Raw genomic sequence first — 23,014 nt, forward strand, 5'->3', positions numbered from 1 at the left:
GCTACCTACAGACTATTAGTAAATGGGCTAACAAAAGTAAGTGGGCTAACAGAGTATAAGCCTATAAGATAAGCAAGTAAGCCCAATAATTAAATCTCAGCAAATATAAAAACAGTTATATAGACACAACATAAATAGGAATAAATTAAAAGAAAAAACTAATGACTCGTTGACTTTTTCTAGTTGCTACTGAATAAATGGTTTTCTTTATGGGTGATGATTCGTACACCACCAAATTTTAGCCATACACCACTAGTTGTGCTTTAAAGTACTGTACTGTACAACTGTCTGATACACGTTTAGTGGTGTATGGCTAAAAATGGTGGTGTACGAATCAGCTCCCTTTCTTTATCTGTGGGTGGGTGTCTAAATCTCACTTCACTATACTCCACACTTATAAAATTGAGTATTATTGTTATGATTGTTGTTGACGGCCTTCCAGGTGCTGTTTATCAGCCTTTGGCTTATAAAATTGAGTATTATTGTTATGATTGTTGTTGACGGCCTTCCAGGCAGGTGCTGTTTATCGGCCTTTGCCTATTAGTATGTAAGGGTAATGTGTTTTTCATTCATATTTAATTGTCAAAAAATGAATAACTACTCATAGCGTAACCATCTTATGTTTCACCGAAAAGATTTATAATATGAAGGAATAAAACATTAAAACACAGTATCATATTTATACTTATATACTCCCTATGATCAAACTCACTTTCAATAATAGCCATCAAGTGAAAACAGAACATTAACAAAATAGTAGAAACGGAAGACAAAAATATTTATTAGTTACAACTTGAAACATCGTTTTAAATCCTTTATCCTTGACATATGAGCTTATTTAACTTAATTGGTACGCCTGCAATTGGTCCTAACTTGACCATTAGAGCCGGTTAAAGGGTTAAGGTTACTCATTTTCACCATTGCATTTGAAAAGTCTGTAAAGAAAGTATCCGGATTCGAACCATAAGTCGTTACTTGTGCATTAGTCGAACCCCCATTGAATAACTCTTGATCTGAATGTAGTAGTCCTCTTTGATTAACTAAGTCATTGAAATACCTGGTATCAAATGATGTAGTTGAAGCATCTAGTGGTGAAGTATTGTTGTCATCGCTACTCGAAATAGTACAGCTTGCTTTAAGTGACGTAGCGAACGATGAGTCTATGTTGTTATCATTGTAGAGACGATTGCGGAATACAATGCATCGTGCTAGACCAATTGTATGTGCTCCTGGACATTAATCATACATCATTAGAAACTACCATGTTATTGTTCACCATATTATTTTATTTGAAATGGTAATTTAGTCTTTTGATTTATCAGATAATTTTTTTATATAGATTTTGTTAGTGCATATTTTGTAATCCCTAGTTCCATGAATTTTAACGTTTTATTTGATCATGTTGTAACCTGCAATATTGTTAAACGTTGATTGTCGAGTTGGTATTTTATATTTCTAAACGTTTAAATGTAATCTGTAATGTTACTCGACAGTCGGCCGACTGACATAGTCAGTCGACCGACTGTCAACCACAGTCGACCGATATAGGAACTGAGGTATTTAAGCCAAGTTAATCTCCACTAATTTGGTTAATCACTTTGAATATTTTTCACACACAAGAACAGTTCCAGGTCGGGTCTCTCTCAAACTTCATGTCCAAATACCACAGAATGTCAGTCTAGGCTTCGTGTTTATCAAGATCTAATCTTGGTTTGACTCGTACGAACCCGAAAACCCATAGATATTCGTTTAAGCTCGTTCTAGTGTTATTCCGCCTCTAGATCGTGTTAGGTTGATTCTAAGATCCTTTCCCAGCGTCTACAAAGTGGTATCAGAGCATTGGCTTGCTGAATCAATTGTTTTAAACGAGTTCTTGGTATATTTTTGGGTCAAAATTGGTCTTGGATTGAATTTTGCATACTTTTACTTTAAACTTTTACAGTCGACCGACTTAGGTGTCAATCGACCGATTTTCATGTATTTCGACCGATTATCACTAGTTCGACCGAATGACGTTAGTTCAACCGATTGTCTTAAAACCGACCGACTTTAGTTCTAAACCGACCGACTTTAGTTATAAACCGACCGATTGAAGAAACATCGACCGATTGAGAAAAGTAATACCATTTGGCTAAATGTAAACAGAACTTCGACCGATTAACCATTGACAATCGACCGACTGTAACTGTTCATCGACCGACTGTCAACCACAGTCGACCGACTTTGGATCAGATTCAACCTTAATTAATTTTAACGATGTCTGATCAGGCAATGGCAATTACTTCCGGCGTTCAAAACATTTTACTATCTGATAGTGAATCAGGCAGTGCCAATCGTGCTCCTAGACTTGATAATACAAATGATTACATTAGATGGAGGTCTAGGTTTATGAATTACATTAGAGGCCTTGATCCTAGAATGTGGGATTTGATACAACATGAATATAAAGAGCCTTTAGGTACTGATGGTAATAGTAAAAAGTATGAAGATTACAGCGTGATAGAAAAAGAAACATATGCCTTAGAATGTAGATGTTATGCTCAATTGACTCAGGGATTAGATGGTGATATTTATCATCAATATCAAATGCACTTAACATCTTATTCTCTTTGAAATGCTATTAAGATAGGTGTAGAAGGAAATAAGGCGTATCGTGAAAAGAAAGCTAAAGTAATCAAAAGTGAATGGAAAAGGTTTGCTGCTCTAAGTCATGAAACGTTAGAGGAGACAATCATTCGTTATCGTCATCTTATCTCTGAATTGGGTAACTTAGGTGTAGAAGTTACAGAACAGAAAGCTATCAAACAATTAACAGATGGTTTACCACACAAGTGGGATGCGTTTATTGAATAGATAGAAGACAGAGCTTCGTCTGCTGGTGAATCACTGACCCTAGATAAATTCACATCAAAATTGATGGTAAAGGACTTGGATATGGAAACCAAGAAGAAACGTCTTGAGGGTCAGCAGAGTCCTATAATTTACAAAGCTGGTACTTCTGGATTGAGTAATGTTCATGCTCCCTTACAAATAGCATTTGTTTCTAGTGATAGTGTTGTAAATAGATTACAACCTGCTCAAAATGTGATGTTTCAAACCCAAGTAAATAAGCCTATTAGTACAAATCAGTCCACCATTAGACAGGAGCCAAAAACTGTAGTTCTCAACACTGAGAATTTAAGAACTAGGCCCCTTTCAGTTGTAGAGGAAGATATGGCTTTAGTTGCTTTGGTAGTTAATTCTTATAATGAAATGGTTGGTGGTCAAATTGGTAATGCTCATTTAGAAGCAGAAGATTATGAGCAGATTGACGAGGATGAACTTGAAAAGATGGATATCCTCTGGGCTATGGGTAGTGTGATTAGACGAGCGAAGAAATTTCTGAAAAGGACAGGTCAACAGAGCTTAGGTGTTACTAGAGATACTAAGTTAGGCTTTGATATGTCAAAAGTGAGATGTTTCAATTGCAATGAGTTAGGACACTTCAAAAGAACATGTACCAGGCCACAGAAAACTGGTTTTCACAACCCATTTCACAATCAGTATAATAAGACAAAGGTTAATGTGCCAGTTGAAACAACTAGCAGTGATACTATCAGAAATGATAAAACAAAAGGCTTAATTGCAACATATTCAGACGAAGGTTGTGATTGGACAGTATTTGCTGATGATGAGAATCATGCTAACGTTGTTAGAATGCCTAATACCGAAGAAGAAACTGAAAGTGAGAAACAAGAGAGAGAGAAAGCTGGTCGTGTTGGTACTGCGAATGAATGCATGTGTTACATCTGCAAGATGGAAGCAAGAATTGAGCGAACTTATGCAATGGTCAGATAAGTTAGAAGAGGTGTTCTTAACAAGAGAGTGTATGAGAAGTTCAAATACCCAATGCACAATGATGGCGATGTATGGACTGATTACAGTAGTTCGTCTTCATCAGATGGCGAAACTATTGTGGTAGATGATGTCAGGACTTCAGTTGAGTTGAGTAATTCTGACTGTTCCAGTTCTAGTTCAGAATCTGAACCTGAATCAGAGACTGAAGAAAAGGAATATGCATTCATGGCAAACACATCAAGTGACTCTAAGGTACAAACTGAATTTCCTTTGGTATGTAACGATTGTGCTGATCATAAGTTAGAAATTGCTAAACTTGAATCCATAGTTTCTAAACTGAATGATATCCCCTTAGGATGTATTTATTGTCCTGAAGTAAAACAGGAACTTAGGATTGTTAAAGCAGCTTATCTTGAGGTAAAAGGCCTATACGAGACTAATTTAATTCAGTTTAACAATAAAAGGGAATTCAGGGAGACAATCAAAACTCTAGAAAATCAAGTTCATGATTTACGAGCTACAATTTCAGGTGACCAAAAGGCCATAATGATGTACTTAAATCAACTTGAATGTGCTAAGAGAGAAAAGGAAGAGTTTAAGATTAAGTTTGAGTCAGAAAAGGCTAGAAATGACACTTGGCAGCGAATGTCATATGTCATTGACTATACTGTCTATAACAAGAATGATGGTAAAAAGGGTTTAGGTTATAAAGAGTGTCATCCTCCTCTTAGGAATGAGTACATTAATAAACCTTCTGATTCTTGCCTTAGTGAAATCCTAAGTGTTAAGCCTATAGAGAATGAAAAATCAGATAGCAATAAGCCGGTTGTTGAAGACTTAGCGGAGGACAGTAAATCTTATTCAGAGTATGAAAAAGTTTCTGAGTTTGTAACACCAAAATCCAAACCAATCACTATCCTGAAAAATCCATTGAATGCTAGTAAGGCTAGTGAAAGCAGACAACCCACACCTAGAAAACAAGTAAACACTAGGAACTCTAATGGAAAGAAAATATTTCAGACACCTGTTAAGTATCAGCATGGACTCAACCTAGATAAAGAATATGTTCTTACACAAGCACCTGAAGAACTATTTAATAAAAGGAGCCCTAATACTAACAATGTGCCTAAATATGTGCATCCTAACCGTCGACCAGGCTTGAAACATCATGTTGAGAAGCTTATGTCACCCAAGAAACAGTCTTTGCCCAATAAGAATTTGAGTTCAAAAGCACGTACTCAAGAAACTCAAAACTGTAATAAATGTGGGAAAAAGGGTCATTGTGCTGTTAACTGTCAACAGGGTTGGAAAACACCAAACAGAAAATCTGACACTGAAACGAAAACTACACACTTTGCTTCTAGCTCCAGTTCCATAGGTACTTCAAGTAATAGTTCAAAAGGTTTTTATAGATCAAAGTCAAATTCTATTGCTAATTCATCCACAAGGGTACAGTCAAGTGTGAATAAAAATTTTCAAACGAATGACTATTATAAGAAATCTGTTGGTAAACGTACCGTTTGGAAGCCTAAAACCGAGACAAAGGTTGTTGACAAGTCCAATGATCCATCAGGATCAAAGGGTCAATGGATGGATGTGCAAGTTATTGGTGTCGATGAGAAACCCACTGCCATTAGGGCATGGGTGTCCATCTCAAACTAACTTATTTTCTTGTTGTGCAGGTTGCCTACGATCCGAGTAGAAATACCTGGATTGTTGATAGTGGGGCGTCCCGGCACATGACAGGAAACATGTCCTTACTTTCTAATGTCAAGTCAGTAAATGGAGGATCTATTTCTTTTGCAGGAGATGAAGGAGGTTTTATTTCAGCTCAGGGTGTGATTTCTAATGCTAATGTTAGTTTTGATAAAGTGAATTTTGTGAAGCAGATGTCAAATAATCTGCTGTCAGTTTCGCAAGTAGCAGATAAAAAGCATATGGTTGCTTTTGATGATCAAAGATGCTACATTTTGAAGAAAGAGTACGTAATACCGGAAGAGATGATTCTTATGACAGCTCCCAGAAATAAAGATTTGTATATTTTGGATATGTCAACAGCCCATGTTAAAGCTTCAACAGGTCATCAAGCTTTCATATCCAAAGCTACAGAACAAGAATCAATTTCATGGCACAAGCGTATGGGTCATTTGAGCTTGAGAAAGATGAACAATCTTGTTCATAATAATCTGATTGAGGGAGTAAATGTTAAGAGTTTTCAAATTCCCGAAGGATGTCTTCCGTGTAAGAAAGGCAAACAGACTAAAAAGTCACATGCAACAAAGAAACATCATTCAATTGTTGTTCCTCTAGAGTTGTTACATATGGATCTTTTTGGTCCGATTAATCGAACAAGCATCTCTGGAGATTCATATTGTTTGGTAGTGACTGATGAATACTCACGATACTCTTGGGTAGTGATGTTAAAGAAGAAGTCTGACACGTTTGAAAATATAAAGTTGTTGTTTTTGAAGCTGAAATCTTTGTACAAGTTAAAGGTTAGGAAGACTCGAACAGATAATGGTACTGAATTCAAGAATCAGCAGATGGAGAGTTTTTGCAACGAGAAAGGCATTCAACAACAGTTCAGTCCAGCTTATACTCCGCAATCAAATGGTGTTGCTGAAAGACGTAACAGAACGTTAATTGAAACTGCGAGAACTATGTTAGCCGACTCAAGTTTACCGGTTAACTTCTGGAGTGAAGCTGTGGCTACAGCATGTTATACAATGAACCGATTGTTAGTAGTCAAGAGACATGGAAAGACTTGCTATGAATTGCTACATAAAAGAAAGCCTAACATTAAACATTTCGAACCATTTGGTGCACCGTGTTCAATTATGATACGAGATACTGGAGGAAAATTTAATCCTAAGGCTGTTCCTGGTATATTTCTTGGTTATGGGAATCCAAACAAAAGAGTTTTCAACACTATATCTAAACGTGTTGAAGAACATTTCGAAGTAGATGTTCAAAGAAATGCTGCTATTCCTGCTGGGAAAGGTTTTTCATGGCAGTTTGATTATGAAGATTTGTTTGATTCTTTTGGTCTTCCGTCTGTTGCTACTGATGATGAAGTTATTGAAAAATTGCTGAATGAAATGCAGACGTCTCCATCACAAATGGTTCCGCAATCACAAACGGCACCACAACATCACACAGTGCCGCAACAACAACTTGTTCAAGATGATGAAGAATCCGGTGATTATCAAAATGATCTATCTTATGATGGATCTGATTCTGAAGAGGAGTCACAACCTATAGATAGTGGTGAAAGTGTTCATAATCTGCCACAAATTGTAGAAGTTCAGGAAGAACAACCAGAACCTGAAGGTGTTCGTAGATCATCACGAATAGTTGTCCTACCTCGACACTTAGATGATTTTATTGTTGATTCGAAAGGAGTTTCTGGAGCACCATCAAATGATGCCTCAACGTCTGAAAATCAGAATGATTCAACTGAAAATGTTATGCAAGCTTTCTATTCTTCACTAAATAGGTCAGGCAAACTCTTCTTACATGCATATTCATGCTTTGTGTGTCAAATTGAACCAAATTCTGTTGAGGAAGCTCTTCTTTATGATGATTGGGTAAATGCCATGCAAGAAGAGCTTTTGCAATTCAAGCATTTAGGAGTATGGAAACCGGTGACTCCACCTCATGGTTGCAAACCTTATGGGCTTCGATGGGTATGGAAGAATAAAAAAGACGAGCAAGGTATTGTAATTCGAAATAAAGCTAGACTGGTTGTGAAGGGATATCAACAGATCCCTGATATAGATTATGATGAAGTATTTGCATCAGTGGCTAGACTTGAGGCAATTCGAATATTTTTGGCATCCGCATCTTTTAAAGGCTTCAAGGTCTATCAAATGGATGTCAAAAGCACTTTTTTGTACGGGACTCTCAATGAGACCGCGTTTGTTAAGCAACCACCGGGTTTTACAGATCCACATTCTCTAGAAAAGGTATATCGTCTAGAAAAAGCACTGTATGGGCTTCATCAAGCTCCAAGAGCGTGGTATGGTACGTTGTCCAACTATATGATTGATAATGGTTTCAGAAGAGGTGTCATCGATCAGACATTTTTCATCAAAGAAAAGGGCAAGCATATTATGCTAGTACAGGTGTACGTGGATGATATTATCTTTAGATCTACAGATAAGACGATGGTGGATGATTTTGAGGAGGTAATGCAGAAACGGTTCAAGATGAGTTCAATGGGAACTATCAAATTCTTCCTTGGTATTCAGGTTGTACAAACAAATCAGGGTATCTTTTTACATCAGACAAAATATGTATCAGATATTCTGAAAAGATTCAAAATGGAAGATGAACGTCCTGCAAGGACGCCGCTATCGGTGAATCACGGGATTACACCGGATAAGGAAGGTGATAAGGTTGATCAAACCTTATATAGAGCCATCATTGGTTCGTTGATGTATCTAACAGCGTCTCGCCCTGATATCATGTTCGCAGTTTGTTTATGTGTTCGCTATCAAGCAAATCCGAATGTACATCATTTGCTTGTGGTGAAAAAGATTATGCGTTATTTAAAGCAAACTCCGAATATGGGCCTATGGTATCCCTGTGATAATGATTTTGTACTGACAGCTTATAGTGATTCCGACTATGGTGGATGCAAGAAAGATTTTAAGTCAACATCAGGAGGTTGTCAATTCCTTGGAATCAGACTAGTTACATGGCAGTGCAAGAAGTAGACAGTAGTGGCCTTGTCCACTTGTGAAGCTGAATACATTGCTGCAGCAAGCTGTGCATCTCAGGTTGTGTGGATACAACAGCAGCTTCGTGACTACGGTTTGAATATTTCTAACACTCCTATTTTTGTTGATAATTCTGCTGCCATGGCTGTTACAAAAAATCCTGTGAATCATTCTAAGACCAAACACATAGGGATTAAATACCATTTTATTCGAGACTGTTATGAGAAAAGGCTAATTGATGTTGTCCAAATTGGCACAACTACGCAAAGGGCTGATCTTTTCACAAAAGCTTTTGATAAACCACGTTTTGATTTCTTGTTAACTGAGTTAAGTGTCAAAATATTGTCAGATGTCGTTCCTGACGAAGAGACCAAAGAGTAACTTCATTTTATGTGTTCTGCATGCATAGCTGTATATACTGTGTGATTATATTTCTTTTCTTTCTGATTGTTTCCGTGTGTTTAAAATCCAAAAACCAAAAAGATTTTAGATTTTTAGTATTTTAGGGGGAGTAATGAATGCAACATCACAACATCGGATATTAAAAAAAAAAAAAAAAAAAAAAACGAGTTTGATCTAAATAAAAATGGGATACGGACTTAATCATAGAATGAGATGATCATAATCACAATCAAGTAAATATCTTGATAAGGAACTCATGGAAAGGTTTACAGCGGTTGAGGGTAGTCACTTAATTACCACAGGTGCATACTTTAAAGAAAATTGTTGAGGAAATCAACAAAAGGTGAGGGTATCCCCTATCATGACGTATAATCTAGAAACACATGATGTAGAATATCCCCAAGCAAATTCCAAATTGCTGCACCATTGAGTCTCACGACTAATTGGGATATTCAAGCGATCAATAAGCGTTGAAAATGTTCTGATTGACTGTGCATACCGACTTCTATCAAACTTTAATTCTTGAATCGTACCTAAACTCCAAAATAGTAAGTTTATCTCAATGAGAGTGTCTTTCCTGTGAACGGGTTGAAAAGTGTGGTTCTATATTACAGACAGTCCATGAATGAATGATTTAAGTTAATTGTTACACAAATGAAGAAAAGAGATTTTCATCGCAAGGAAGTCAATTCTAGAACTAAATCAAAGTCAAGACTGCAATGTGTTGTTAAAAAAAAAAAAAAAAAATTATGGCACATTGCATATCAAGTTATTATATCATGAAAATAGAAGTGAAATCATGGAAGACGAAAATATCAAGGTCAAGATAATGATGAAATCGAGAAGAGAAGTCTTTGTAAGAATACTAATGAGTGTGAAGATTACCAAGAAGAACTTAAATCATTCATACTTCAACAAAACCATTCTATTGGACTTATTATCATTGTCTGTGATATGGGACTGTGCCCATTAAGGCCTAGACAGCGTAAGATGTTTTCAGAGGGATATTCTGAATACTCACTTATTAAGAAAGCTACGTCTTTCATTCTGTTTCCTCCAATAACTTTAATAATAAAGAAGGAATGAGATTGATAGCAGTTGGTTACATAAAAGATTGCACGATTGACAGAATATTAAATATACTATGAGATCCATCATAATCATATGAATTGAAAAGTATACGTTACGATAGAAGCTAATGGCTGACAGGGATATTCCAAAATTACTATGAGAACCTTCCTGTTCAATTAGACCTAACGTATGTGTTTGTGGTAACGGAAAGCGTCAATAGACTTGTGCTCAATTGACTACCTAAAAAATCGTGCGATCTCACATTGATGACCGAGTCTGTGATTGAATCTAACATAGCAATATGTTAAAGTAATTAATTAACTTGATCATCAAAATGTCTAAGAGGAAAGTCTGTAAAAGGTTAATGAAGATAGATACCATGTTAAGATCAATTTCTCTGGTAGTATTTGCTTTTACTTGTGAAATTTTGTGTACATACTGTTGTCTGAATGTTAATTGAACCTGTAAACATTTTGATATTTTAGCTTCCTTAGGTTTATGACGTACAGAAAATGCTTCATGTAAATAACATGTTCTATACCATACAATCTTGGATCTTTCTTAACCTTGATCATTGACTTTCTGACATGAATTGTACTTCATTTGCATTGTTATTGTGATAAGTTTTAAAATCCTAAAAACTACAAAAACATTTTTCAGTGTGTTGATATTTATTTTGAAAAATACAAAAACATTTTATTTGTTTGCTTATGTGAATATGTGTATATTTCCTTGAAGTTACAAATAGTGTCTCGACGTCAAAAAGAAACGAACTACACATCTCAAATCATAAACTTGTTAAAGTCTTCAAAACAAAAATATTTTGCGTGTAAAATCAGCCAGTGGATGTGAATAGAGGGAATTATCGGGGTTTCTGTATCGATAAATAATTTTTTTTTACTTAGGAGGAGACAGTCGACCGATTTGTAATATAAGTCGGTCGACATTGAACAAAAATCGACCGACTTACTGGTTTGTTACGTATGTCGGACGTTTGTCACATATGTCGGTCGTTTGTCACGTATGTCGACCGATTGTCACATATGTCGGCCGACATAACTACATAGTCGACCGATTGTCGAGCTGGGTATAAAAAGACCTCAGACGGCCGATGTTCTTTATTTCGTGCGATTGTGTTGATTTACCAAAAAATTCAAACTTTGCAAGGAGAAGTTTTTGATCGTGTTTTTCTTATACAACTTTGTTTCATGATTCCAGCGCCGTAATCCAATCGAGGTAATTCCTTCTAAATCGAAAGTTATAGAAGTTTCTTGTTTACTTTTCTTTTTGATTCAATTTGTGTTATTTTGGACCTGTAAATGATAATTGTTTAGTAGATACTATAAATCGGCCTCCTCTGTACTTGTATTAGACATTGATTGAGACAAAACAACATAAAATCGAAGAATTTGTGCTTAGATCTGTGTTTTGCTTCGATTGATAAGTCGACCGATTGTCCTTGAAAATTGACCGACTTACCGTATGTCGGGCGACTTTCTAAGTCGATCGATTTATCTATATGTCGGTGGATGTCCTTGAAAATCGACCGACTTATATTGTATGTCGACCGACTGTTAAATCTTGTAATTTTCTTAATTTTTTTTAACGCTTTTCGATTATTGTATATATGTTTGTATAGCAGTATCAATGGCTCAACAGGGTAGTCTAATGAGCGAAGACGTACATGAGGAAGAGGTGATTCTGTCCAAGAATCTTCCAGGCCTGATGGCAAGCGAAAATGCCAATCTAGAGGCATGTCTAAACGAGGAAGGACCTGAAGCAAAGGAAGGCTTCGTTGATATTATCAAGTTCTTGAAAAGGTCCAGGATTTATACTGCAATCACCCTAGAATGCAAGGCATACTACTCGCACCAACGAGAATTCTGGAACAATGCTTCTATTGTCACTGAACAAGGAAGGAAGGTGATACGAAGCAGCGTTGGTGGTACAATTGTGAAAATCTTGGCACAGACAGTTCGTGAAGACTTAGGTTTTTCAGATAATGATTCTATGTCAGTCACACTGAATAGAACTAAGGTCCGAAGGTGTCTAGTAAGATGTGGATACTCTGGTGATCTGATGAAAGGTGCTGTTAAGAGAACTCGATTTTGTCATCAATACAAATACCTAACTTTGGTGTTGTTGAGATGCATGAGTCCAATGGTAGACGGTTTTGATGAGCTGAACGAGACTTATAGCTCGATATTTGTAGCTCTAGTTCTTCATGCGGATTTCAATTTCTCTGAAGTGATTTTCAGAAGCATGTTGGTGAACGTGAAAAAGAAAAGCCACTTAATGTTTCCTAGGTTCTTGCAGGTGATGATTGAAAAACAAGTGCAAGGATTGAATAAGGTTTGGGAGGATGAGATTAAGCTGAATCATCTGAATGACTTGACTTTCAATCGAGTCAAGCAAAAGAGAGGTCCGGATGAACCATTCAAGAGATTGGTTGGCCACCTCGCAAATGAAAACTATGTATGTCCACCAGGTGTTGCATGTCGTCATGAGAACAGTACGTCTGGTAATGAAGATGATATCGTCGCAGTTGGTGAAGACGATCAAGAGGTTAATCAGCCACCGCCAGTTGTTACAACTGAACAGATACTGGTTGATGAAGACGATGAAGGAGATGACTTTGATCCTGATCAATTTGAGCTGAGAAAGCGAAAACAATCTGAAGGTCCTTCAGTTACGACAAAGCCAAAGCAGAGGCGAATAAGATTCATTGAGAAGGCAAAAAGGACTGAGTCGTCTTCAGCTACTGAACAGCGACAATCACAGCAATCACAGCAATCACAACCATAACGACAACCTTCAGCTACTGCTACTCAAGAAATACGTGCTGAAACTGATACAGGAGTTCATGCTGCTGCATCCACGACTGTTATTACACAAGATGCTGCGGTTTCTATATTAAGCGAGAAGGTTGTAAATATGGTTTCTGAATTTGAAAAGTTTAAAGAAAAAGCTGATGAACGAGAGAGAAGAAAGGATGCTGAGATTGCCAAACTGACCAAGCAGATTGAAGATCAACAGGTTGAAATGAAGAAGTTACAAACTAAGTTTGATGCTCAGAATTTGCTGATTGTAAAGGCCGAGACTGCAGCGAACAAGGCACTGTCGAAGGTGCTTGAGTGGGAAAATAATTTCGATATTGAGGCTGTTGATCTCGAGGAGGATATAGACTTTGGTAATTTTAACGATCAAGGCGAGGATGAGCTAGGTTTGGATCTTGCTAAAGGCACAAGCGAGAACTCACTGTCAGTAATTCCTCTAAATATTGATTATTCTTTACGTGATTTTTTGGCAAAGCAGGATCGTCTGAATCACTCAGTTGTATTTGATGATTTAGAAGAAGGGGAGATCCCGCCGGATCTAAGCGCTGAGGAGCAGACCGAGCTAGTGCGTCAAGAGCAACAAGCAAGTACTTCAGCTGACGTAACTACTAGCTCATCTTTTGAGAATCGTTACGATTCTAGTGATGATTTTGAGGAAATTGTCGTAAGAAATGAAAAAGACAACGATTTTGATGAAGTAATTATTGAAGATGAACCAATAGGTGATTTTCCGGAGTACGAATGTAATAACGATAAAGATCTACCTACGTTTCAAGACTACTTCAAAATGAATGAAGAGCTTCTAAACTGTAAATGCGAAGAAAAAGAAAAGACCGAAGATTTGCCTCCAGGGTTTTTACCGGTCAAAATAAATAAAGAAAAGATAGAAGTTCTAGAAGCTGAATGGAAGATCCTGTTGAGGATCAGAAAATATTGTGAGAAGCCAGCGCCGGAACCTGAATGGATGAATTACTTTAATAGGCCGGCGAATCTTTTGGCTAAAGGACAAATCATTGCATGGGCCTACATCAAAGAGTTTAATATATACGCAATAAAGAAGGAGTACGGAGTGGATTACATCAAACATGGATTCGAGTTTACGACTCTACCGTACTTTGAATTTATGCAGGTGGCTAGGCTCAAGATGTTATATAGGGATTATGACAGAATTCCTAATATTGTCTGCAAGAAGATAAGACGATCGTACTTGTCAAAGAACTTTGAGGGATTCAGTCCTCAATTTCCCACGATCACTTATCGAACAAACAAGAAAACGGGAGAACGGAGAAAGATTGTTAAATACAAGCCAGTAAATTATATGAGAAAGGTTCCTGTGATGAAAATGCCGCAGAACTTTAGCCCACGTTTTCGCTGGTGGTACTACGATGAACGCTCAGAAGAAGCAGTCATCGTTTTGGACAAATTGAAGGAAGATGAGACGGACTCGATACGGGTTTTAGATCCCGTTTGGTTGAGAAATTGCTGTGAAGCTGACATCTTCACATTGTACTACAATCGGATGCTGTACAGGCCAGAAAATAGAGTTCAAGCACAACAGTAAATTCGTGTTGCAAAGGTTTGCTATTTGAACAATATGGTTACAGATCCGTACAGAGATTGAAGCAGATCGAAGACTTATGAGGAACTAGGTCTTAGGGGGAGTTTGTTAGTGCATATTTTGTAATCCCTAGTTCCATGAACTTTAACGTTTTATTTGATCATGTTGTAACCTGCAATATTGTTAAACGTTGATTGTCGAGTTGTTATTTTATATTTGTAAACGTTTAAATGTAATCTGTAATGTTACTCGACAGTCGGCCGACTGACATAGTCAGTCGACCGACTGTCAACCACAGTTGACCGACATAGGAACTGAGGTATTTAAGCCAAGTTAATCTCCACTAATTTGGTTAATCACTCTGAATATTTTTCACATACAAGAACAGTTCCAGGTCGGGTCTCTCTCAAACTTCATGTCCAAATACCACAGAATGTCAGTCTAGGCTTCGTGTTTATCAAGATCTAATCTTGGTTTGACTCGTACGAACCCGAAAACCCATAGATATTCGTTTAAGCTCGTTCTAGTGTTATTCCGCCTCTAGATCGTGTTAGGTTGATTCTAAGATCCTCTCCCAGCGTCTACAGATTTTCTCGTGGTTGGTCTAACGGTATCTAAGAAAGCCAATTACCGACTTGTTGATTGTGAGATCGAATCTCTTTGTAGAAATTATGATTTATGTACTTATATGTACAAACAATTGGATTGAATATTTTTACTCGGATGTATTCAATCTAACTGAGTAGTAATCTTGTGACCGTTTCTACTCTTTAGATTGGTCATCTTCGTATATGATGCTAGTAAGGTTTAAACCTGAAACTTCTTGTGGAAATATCAAGACCTTAACCAATAAGCTAGCTTATTTACAATGGTTGGCGTCATTCGATCATGTTTTATAAGTATATAACTAATTTAACTCACCTGATAGTACTACCATTTCATTTGTAGTGAAACCTTGGTTAGAAAATGATGAGATGAGACCACTAAGAGTTAAAGATGGTGTAGGGAGGTTAGAATTTGCAGCACTTGTGCTTGCCGTTGTCGACTCCCTTCTACCAAATAAAAGTTTCCAACTCGGTCCACCAAGCTATAGATTAAAAAGAAATGAGCAAGTTTAATAATTAGTAATTAAACTGGTATATATTATATATATATATATATATATATATATATATATATATATATATATATATATATATATATATATATATATATATATATATATATATATTAGTTCAATCTATAGCTAAGCACTAAATGAGGTACAAACTGGATAAGTGAATGGGCTCACATTTAGAAAAAGTCTAATTTTACATGAAAAACGCGGAGGGGCAATTCGGTAATTTTGTAAATCAGTTTAATAATTAATAAAGCACTGTTATAAAATATCTAGATTGTGTTATAAAATATCTAGATTGGATGTTAATTTTATTATTATTATATTTCTTGCATAGTAATATTTTATACTATAAATAGACATGTATGGTAACCATTTAAGGTGCACCATTTCTCTTGAAATATCAATATCAATATTTCTTCTCTCCTTCCTCTTTTTTTTTCTCTCTTTGTTCTTATAACCATTAAAGGTAGTTATAAGCCTACTGAATTATAACACGTTATCAGCACGAAAAGCTTAGTGTAATTAAAAGATATCTCAAACGATCACGAATCACTAATCAAGGTATGAAATTATTAATAATTTTCAGACTCGAATATATCAAATTTTGGACTACTAACATTTATATTTATGTTATTTAAGTTATATATGGTCGGTTATACCACCTGAATTATATTTCTGTAATCTAACTTTTACTAACTTTACTAACATTTATATTTATGTTATTTAAGTTATATATGATCGGTTATACCACCTGAATTATATTTCTGTAATCTAACTTTTACTAACTTCACTAACATTTATATTTATGTTATTTAAGTTATATATGGTCGGTTATACCACCTGAATTATATTTTCTGTAATCTAACTCTTATTAACTTCACTAACATTTATATTTATGTTAATAAGACCTCATAATTGTACGCAACACGTCATTTGACAACACGGTACTTTATGTACGCAACACGTCATTTGACAACACGGTACCATGGGTCGAGATTAATTCCGATCAATACGAATACGACGGGGTCTTTATATGTTATCTAACATTTATGATTACTTATGCAATTAATAATTATTTATTTCATGCATACTAATGTTTATTCTTAAATTTATAATTTTAAAAGTTAAAATAAAAAAATAGTTTGTATTTTTATTAAAAGTAAATCTTAAAAGTTAAAATAAGAAAAAGTAGTTTGTACTTTTATTAAAAGTAAATCTTAAAAGTTAAAATACAAAAAGTAGTTTGTATTTTTATTAAAAGTAAATCTTAAAAGTTAAAATAAGAAAAAGTAGTTTGTATTTTTATTAAAAGTATATCTTAAAAGTTAAAGTAAGAAAAAAAGGGATGGTAAAATGGAATAGTTTTTTGTCAAAAATGAAGTATTGAAAATGAAGTGGTCTCCTTCTATAACTAAAAAAATATATACTTTTATCAAATGAATTTTTTTGTGGCCGACAATTTCAAACACGAGTCCGTGTTTAGTTTATCAAGAATATCTCTTGCTTTGGTGAAAGGTCACGATCACGATATCAGGTGTTGTGAAAGAATTAAAAAATTGGTCAAGTGGCCTTTTAAAAATTAGAAAAAAATTTAAACAAAAAGTTTTTTTTTATATATTTATAATTTACGGGTAACGTAAAAAAAAGGAAGTTTTTAAAAAAAAAAAAAAAACAAAGAAAGTGTTTAAATGAGTTTTACAGAAAGGGGGAAAGCAAAGTAAAAAAAACTTTTTCCCAAACAAAGGTAAATGAAAGTAGGACTTAATACAAGAAAAAAGTAAACATCTCCTAGACGTGATAAAATCTATCAATGATAAGTATTAGACTTGATGAGCTAAATGTGACAAAAATGTTTCAACATATCTTATGTTAATTTTCTAAAATAAGTTATTATTATTCCTAGTTTAACACATATACATATGTTAATTAAAAATAACCTTTTTGTTCTTATGTAGTGTTGGGTTGCAATTTTGGTTGTATGCCATAATTCCATCCAGTAGAGTGACAATAGAAAACTTTTGATGATAATCAATAAAAAACTTTTTTCCAAACTTGTCAAATGTTTTGTTAAAAACGTGACCGTTGAAAAAAGGAAGTTGAATAATAAAACTTAAAAAACAAATTATTTTTTTAAGAGTGTGCATCAAAATGGCCCGTTTAATAATGGGGAGTAAAAATATAGTCAAATTGTTTCAACGAACAAGGGTTCAATTGGATGTCTCTTAAAAAAATCCGCGGGTACGGGTGATGGATCCAATGGATCTGCATCCACGACCCGCGGGTGCTATCCCTAATTGTGACAAGTACAAATCAACTAAAAGTCTAAAAAATAAATGCTCTTATAGGGACCAAATGTTCACAATAATTGCCTAAGCTAGATATGAAACAAATAGTTCATAAAAAAAAAAAGGTCGTTGTGCGTTTTCGGGATGATAGCCGAAATACACTTACAAAAGTAGGTCAGCCGTCAATTCTTTATGGCCATATCAACGTAGATCAATAAAATCATTTATGGTTTTGATAAAAGATTAATTAAAAATTAATTGTTTTTTGGTCTTGAATTCTCGGTAACAAAAGCAAAGGTTGTTTTTGGTTGCCACAACAAACAAGACAGAGGTTGTTGACTTTTGTTGTTAAACATGGCACAAGTGAACAATAACAATAGATTATTGTTTTTGAAAAGAATAATGATGCGTTAATTTTATTGTATAAAATAAAATTAAAGAAAATGGTTTTCATTGATGACTATGAACAAACGCAAACAAAGTGTTTGTGGTATTTGGTGATTAAAAAAAAAGTGCATCTAAAGCTTCTACTGAAAATAATATGCATCTAAAGCTTCTACTGAAAATTAATGTGCAAGGTACAACGTATAACTATATGGTCAAATTCATTTGAGCCTTCGGAGTCACAAGTATATGATGTATATATATATTACTCAATTAACAAAATAGTAAATCTAAATTAATTCATATGAATAGTAAAACGAAATTAATTAATTTACTATTCACATAAAAAAGCGCATATGATAAAAAGCGCATCGCATATGATAAGCGCATATGATAAAAAGCGAATATGATGAAAAGCACAACGCATATGATGAAAATCGCATATGATTAAAAGCGCATATGGTGAAAAACACAGCGCATATGATTAAAAGCGTATATGGTGAAAAGGATATATGATAAAAAAAAACACATATGGTGATTTATAAAAAAAAAAAAAAAACACATATGGTGATTAATGGAAAGCACATATGGTGATTAATGAAAAGTATATTGTGAAAAAGAATCACAAATGTTTCTTGAAAGAATTCAAGGTAAGATATATGAACCAATTCATCCATCATGTGAACCATTTTGATATTTCATGGTTCTAATAGACGCATCTAGCGGATGGTCTCATATTTGTATGTTATCAAGCCGTAATATGGCATTTGCAAAGTTTCTTGCACAAATTATTAAATTGAGAACACATTATTCTGATTACACCATTAAAAGGATGAGACTTGATAATGCTGGTGAGTTAACATCTCAAGCATTTAATGATCATTATATATCTACAGGGATTGTTGTTGAACATCCAGTTGCTCATGTGCATACACAAAATTGGTTTAGCTGAATCAATAGATAAACGCTTACAGCTAATAACTAGACAATTGATAATGAGTACAAATCTCTCAATATTTATATGTGGACATGTAAATTTACATGTTGCGACATTAATTCGCATTATACCATGTGGAAGTCGTAAATATTTTCACTTAATACTTGATTTTGGCCAAGAGCCAAATATTTTCTACCTTAAAACAATGGTTGTGCAGTGTATGTTCCAATTGTATCACCACAACACAATAAAATGGTTCTTCAAAGAAAGATGATAATATATTTTGGATATAAAACATCTTCAATCATAAGATATATTGAACCCATGATGGGTGATGTTTTTACAGCACGTTTTGCTGATTGTCATTTTAATAAAACATTGTTCCCTAGATTAGGGGGAGAAATAAAAATAAAAAATAAAATGATGCTTCATGATGTGAACATCAATTAAGGTATATTGAACTCGCACAAAAGAATGTGAAACGAAAGTTCAAAAATAATGCATATGCAAGAACTTGCAAATTAATTACTTTATGCATTTACAGATATAAAAAAGTGACTAAATCATATATACCAGCGATAAATGCTCCAGCTCGAACTGAAATTCCAAAAGCTGGCAATAATGTCACTGTTGAGTCTTTGCCACGCATCAAACGTGGAAGATCAATTGGTTCTGAAGATAAAAATCCTCGAAAAAGAAAATCAGCTGATAATGAGGTAAGAGAAAGTGTTCAAGAAGAACCACAAATCAATATTCCTTCTGCAGAGGATATTGATAAATGTAAATACTAAAATTGCGATAAATTATGCAATATTATGGAACCGAAATGAAACTAAAATCTCTATGAGATATTTTCATATAATGTTACAATGACATCATGAATAAAGATGATGATCTGGAACTAAAATCTGTCATTGAATATACAAAATGGACATGATTGAGCTCAATGGAAAGGAGCAATAAGAGCTGAATTAGAATCGCTCGATAAAAGAAAAGTTTTCGGATCAATCGTTATCACTTTTAAAGATGTGAAACGTATGGGATACAAATGAATTTTTATCCGAAAAGAAATGTGCAAATGAAGTTACAAGGCAAAACTAGACTTGTAACTCAATATTTCCCACAAAGACCAGAAATGAATTAGGAGGAAAAATTATCCTCCTGTAATGGATACAATTACTTATTAGATACTTAATCAACCTGGTAGTTATTTAAATGCATCTCATGAATGTTGTTACTACTTATATGTATGGATCACTTAATAGTGATATATATGAATATACCTAAAGGGTTAAGGTATCATAAGCATCTAATGTAAAACCCAAGGGAATATATTCCATTAAATCACAAAGATTTCTAAGTGGGTTTATACAAACGGGACGTATGTGGTATAACCGATTAAATGACTACTTGATAAAAAAAGGGTATAAATATAAACTTATTTTGCACGTATGTTTTATAAAAACAATGTTCGGATATGAGATCGTAGTTGTTTATGTCAATGTTCTTAACATCATATGAACAAATAAAGAGATCTATGAAATCATTCAACTTCTAAAGAATTATTTTGAAATGAAAGATCTTGAAAAAACCAAGTATTACCTTGGATTGCAAATTGAGCATATGCCTAATGGTTTACTTGTACATCAAACAACTTATACCGAAAAGATTTTAAAACATTTTTTTTAAAGACAAACTCATTGTTATTAGATCACTCAATATTGACACTGATCTATTTCATCCCTGCGAAGATCATGAAAATTTTAACAGATCGGAAGTTCTATATTTTAGTGCAATTGAGGTTCTTATGTATCTTATAGATTATACAAGATCTGACATTTCTTTTGCAGTTAATTTGTTGACAAGGTTCAGCTCAGCCCCTACCAAAAGACATTGGAATGGGATCAAACAAATAGTTTGATACCTTCGGGGAACTACTGATTTATAATTATTTTATCCTAACAACTCGAAACAAGATTTGTTTGGTTATACAGATGCAGATTATTTATCCGATCTACATAAAGCTAAATCTCAAACTGGATATGTATTCCTAAATGGAGGCACCGCAATATCATGACGTTCTCAAAACAAACACTTGTTGCAACATCATCAAATCATGCCGAAGTGATTGCATTACATGAAGCTACTCGGGAATGATTTTAGTTAAGATCAATGATACAAATCATTATTGATTCTTGTGGACTAGAACGCTATAAAAGCGTAACAACTATCTATGAAGATAATACAGCTTACATAATACAAATGAAAGAAGAGTATCAAAAATGACAGAACAAAACATAAATGCTGACGAGGCGCTAAAACTATAAACGGTCTTAACGGTCATAAGTTTGATGGAAAAGAATGGTATATTGGTAAGGCTCAGAAAAAGACTGAAAGGGAATAGGAACTGAAACAACGGTTTGAACAAACCATGAAGGAGACTGTAGACAAATCACGAGGGCCAAACTTGTACATAAAAGATTTAGATGATACAGTTTCAGATGAAAACCTCAGATTTTTCTCATATACTCAAGATATCGTAAAAGACAACCAGATTAAAATGAGATACGTTCAATCAACAACTCTGCTGATCTTTATACCAAAGCACTGCTAACTGCTATTTTCAGAACACACGTTCATAATATTGGCATGAGGCATGTTCAGAAGATGTAACAACTCAGGCGTTGCCTACTTGAGGGGGAGTCAACTTTATGCTGCACTCTTTTTCCCTTAGCTAAAGTTTTATCCCAATGAGTTTTCTTTAGCAAGGTTTTTAACGAGGCAGTACTAGTTATTCTCAAATAAAATTGTCATCAAAGGGGGAGTGTTATAAAATATCTAGATTGTGTTATAAAATATCTAGATTGGATGTTAATTTTATTATTATTATATTTCTTGCATAGTAATATTTTATACTATAAATAGACATGTATGGTAACCATTTAAGGTGCACCATTTCTCTTGAAATATCAATATCAATATTTCTTCTCTCCTTCCTCTTTTTTTTTTCTCTTTGTAGTTATAAGCCCTACTGAATTATAACAAGCACTTAATAAAAATAAAAAGGAGGTTTGTTCCCGTCGTCAATGGCAGTCCCAAAAACCTAAATCAAATCCAAATTTCATCTCCATGGAACCTAATACCTGAACTAACGCTACCGTATCTGCCGCTGATGGCGGTGCAGCCGTTCCACCAACACCTGACTAGAGTATGAAGGATTCAAGGTTTGATAACCGTATACCGCTTACTTAATTCTTCAATCAATCAATTTACTTATTATATCTTATGTAACATTTTTTTATCTCACGATGATTATCTAATTGCGAATTGATATAATATAGAGTTCGTTCCAGAAGTATAAGAAATGGAGGTCGCACCTATTGTTGATGACGGTAAATCTCGCTCCGATATACTTTTATTCAACCGATGGAGCTACTATGACGTCTAGGTTAATTTATCTTTTAATTTTACTTTAATTGCTTTTTTATTACTGTATCTATAAGCTATTTGATGATTACAAGCTTTATGCTTTTAGTGTTTCGTCTGTTATGTTTATTTGATAATTTTGAGTGTATAATAAAATACTTTTAAGTTGGATATGGATAGAATATACAAATACAGTTTAGTGTTTTTACTTATAGAATTATAGATTGATTGATTTACAGTTAGATAGTTGTATATGTGGATATAGGATGTAATTAATCTGTAGTTCATTTCATTACTAGTGTTTTAGTTGAATACTGTTACACTACATACTATTGAATAACTTTTTTTTTTCTATTCAAGTTTGTATATTGAATGTGTTTTTGTACTTAGTTAAAGTTTCGAGTTTGTGTTTTACTGTTGGATGTTATATCATTTC

At 34.4% G+C, this 23,014-nt stretch overlaps 1 protein-coding gene across 1 annotated transcript; it reads right to left on the reverse strand.

Moving 5' to 3' along the window:
- Positions 1-843: 843 nt before the first annotated feature.
- LOC139874776 (cationic peroxidase 1-like) lies at positions 844-21,966 on the reverse strand. Its single transcript, XM_071862175.1, has 4 exons — positions 21,941-21,966; positions 15,741-15,801; positions 15,348-15,513; positions 844-1,229 (listed from the first exon to the last, which is right to left on the reverse strand). Exons 1-4 carry the CDS (start codon positions 21,964-21,966, stop codon positions 844-846), a joined length of 639 nt encoding a protein of 212 aa, XP_071718276.1.
- Positions 21,967-23,014: the final 1,048 nt, after the last annotated feature.

This window comes from Rutidosis leptorrhynchoides, chromosome 11 (genome assembly GCF_046630445.1).
Source record: "Rutidosis leptorrhynchoides isolate AG116_Rl617_1_P2 chromosome 11, CSIRO_AGI_Rlap_v1, whole genome shotgun sequence".
In the NCBI taxonomy this organism is placed as follows: domain Eukaryota; kingdom Viridiplantae; phylum Streptophyta; class Magnoliopsida; order Asterales; family Asteraceae; genus Rutidosis; species Rutidosis leptorrhynchoides.

Coding starts and splice junctions, on each gene's coding strand:
- LOC139874776 (XM_071862175.1), bottom strand. CDS start 21,966: ATGACAATTTTATTTGAGAATAACTA. Junction 15,514..15,740: donor TGCCCCTCCGCGTTTTTCAT/GTAAAATTAGAC, acceptor TTTAATCTATAG/CTTGGTGGACCGAGTTGGAA. Junction 1,230..15,347: donor TGAAATGGTAGTACTATCAG/GTGAGTTAAATT, acceptor ATTAATGTCCAG/GAGCACATACAATTGGTCTA.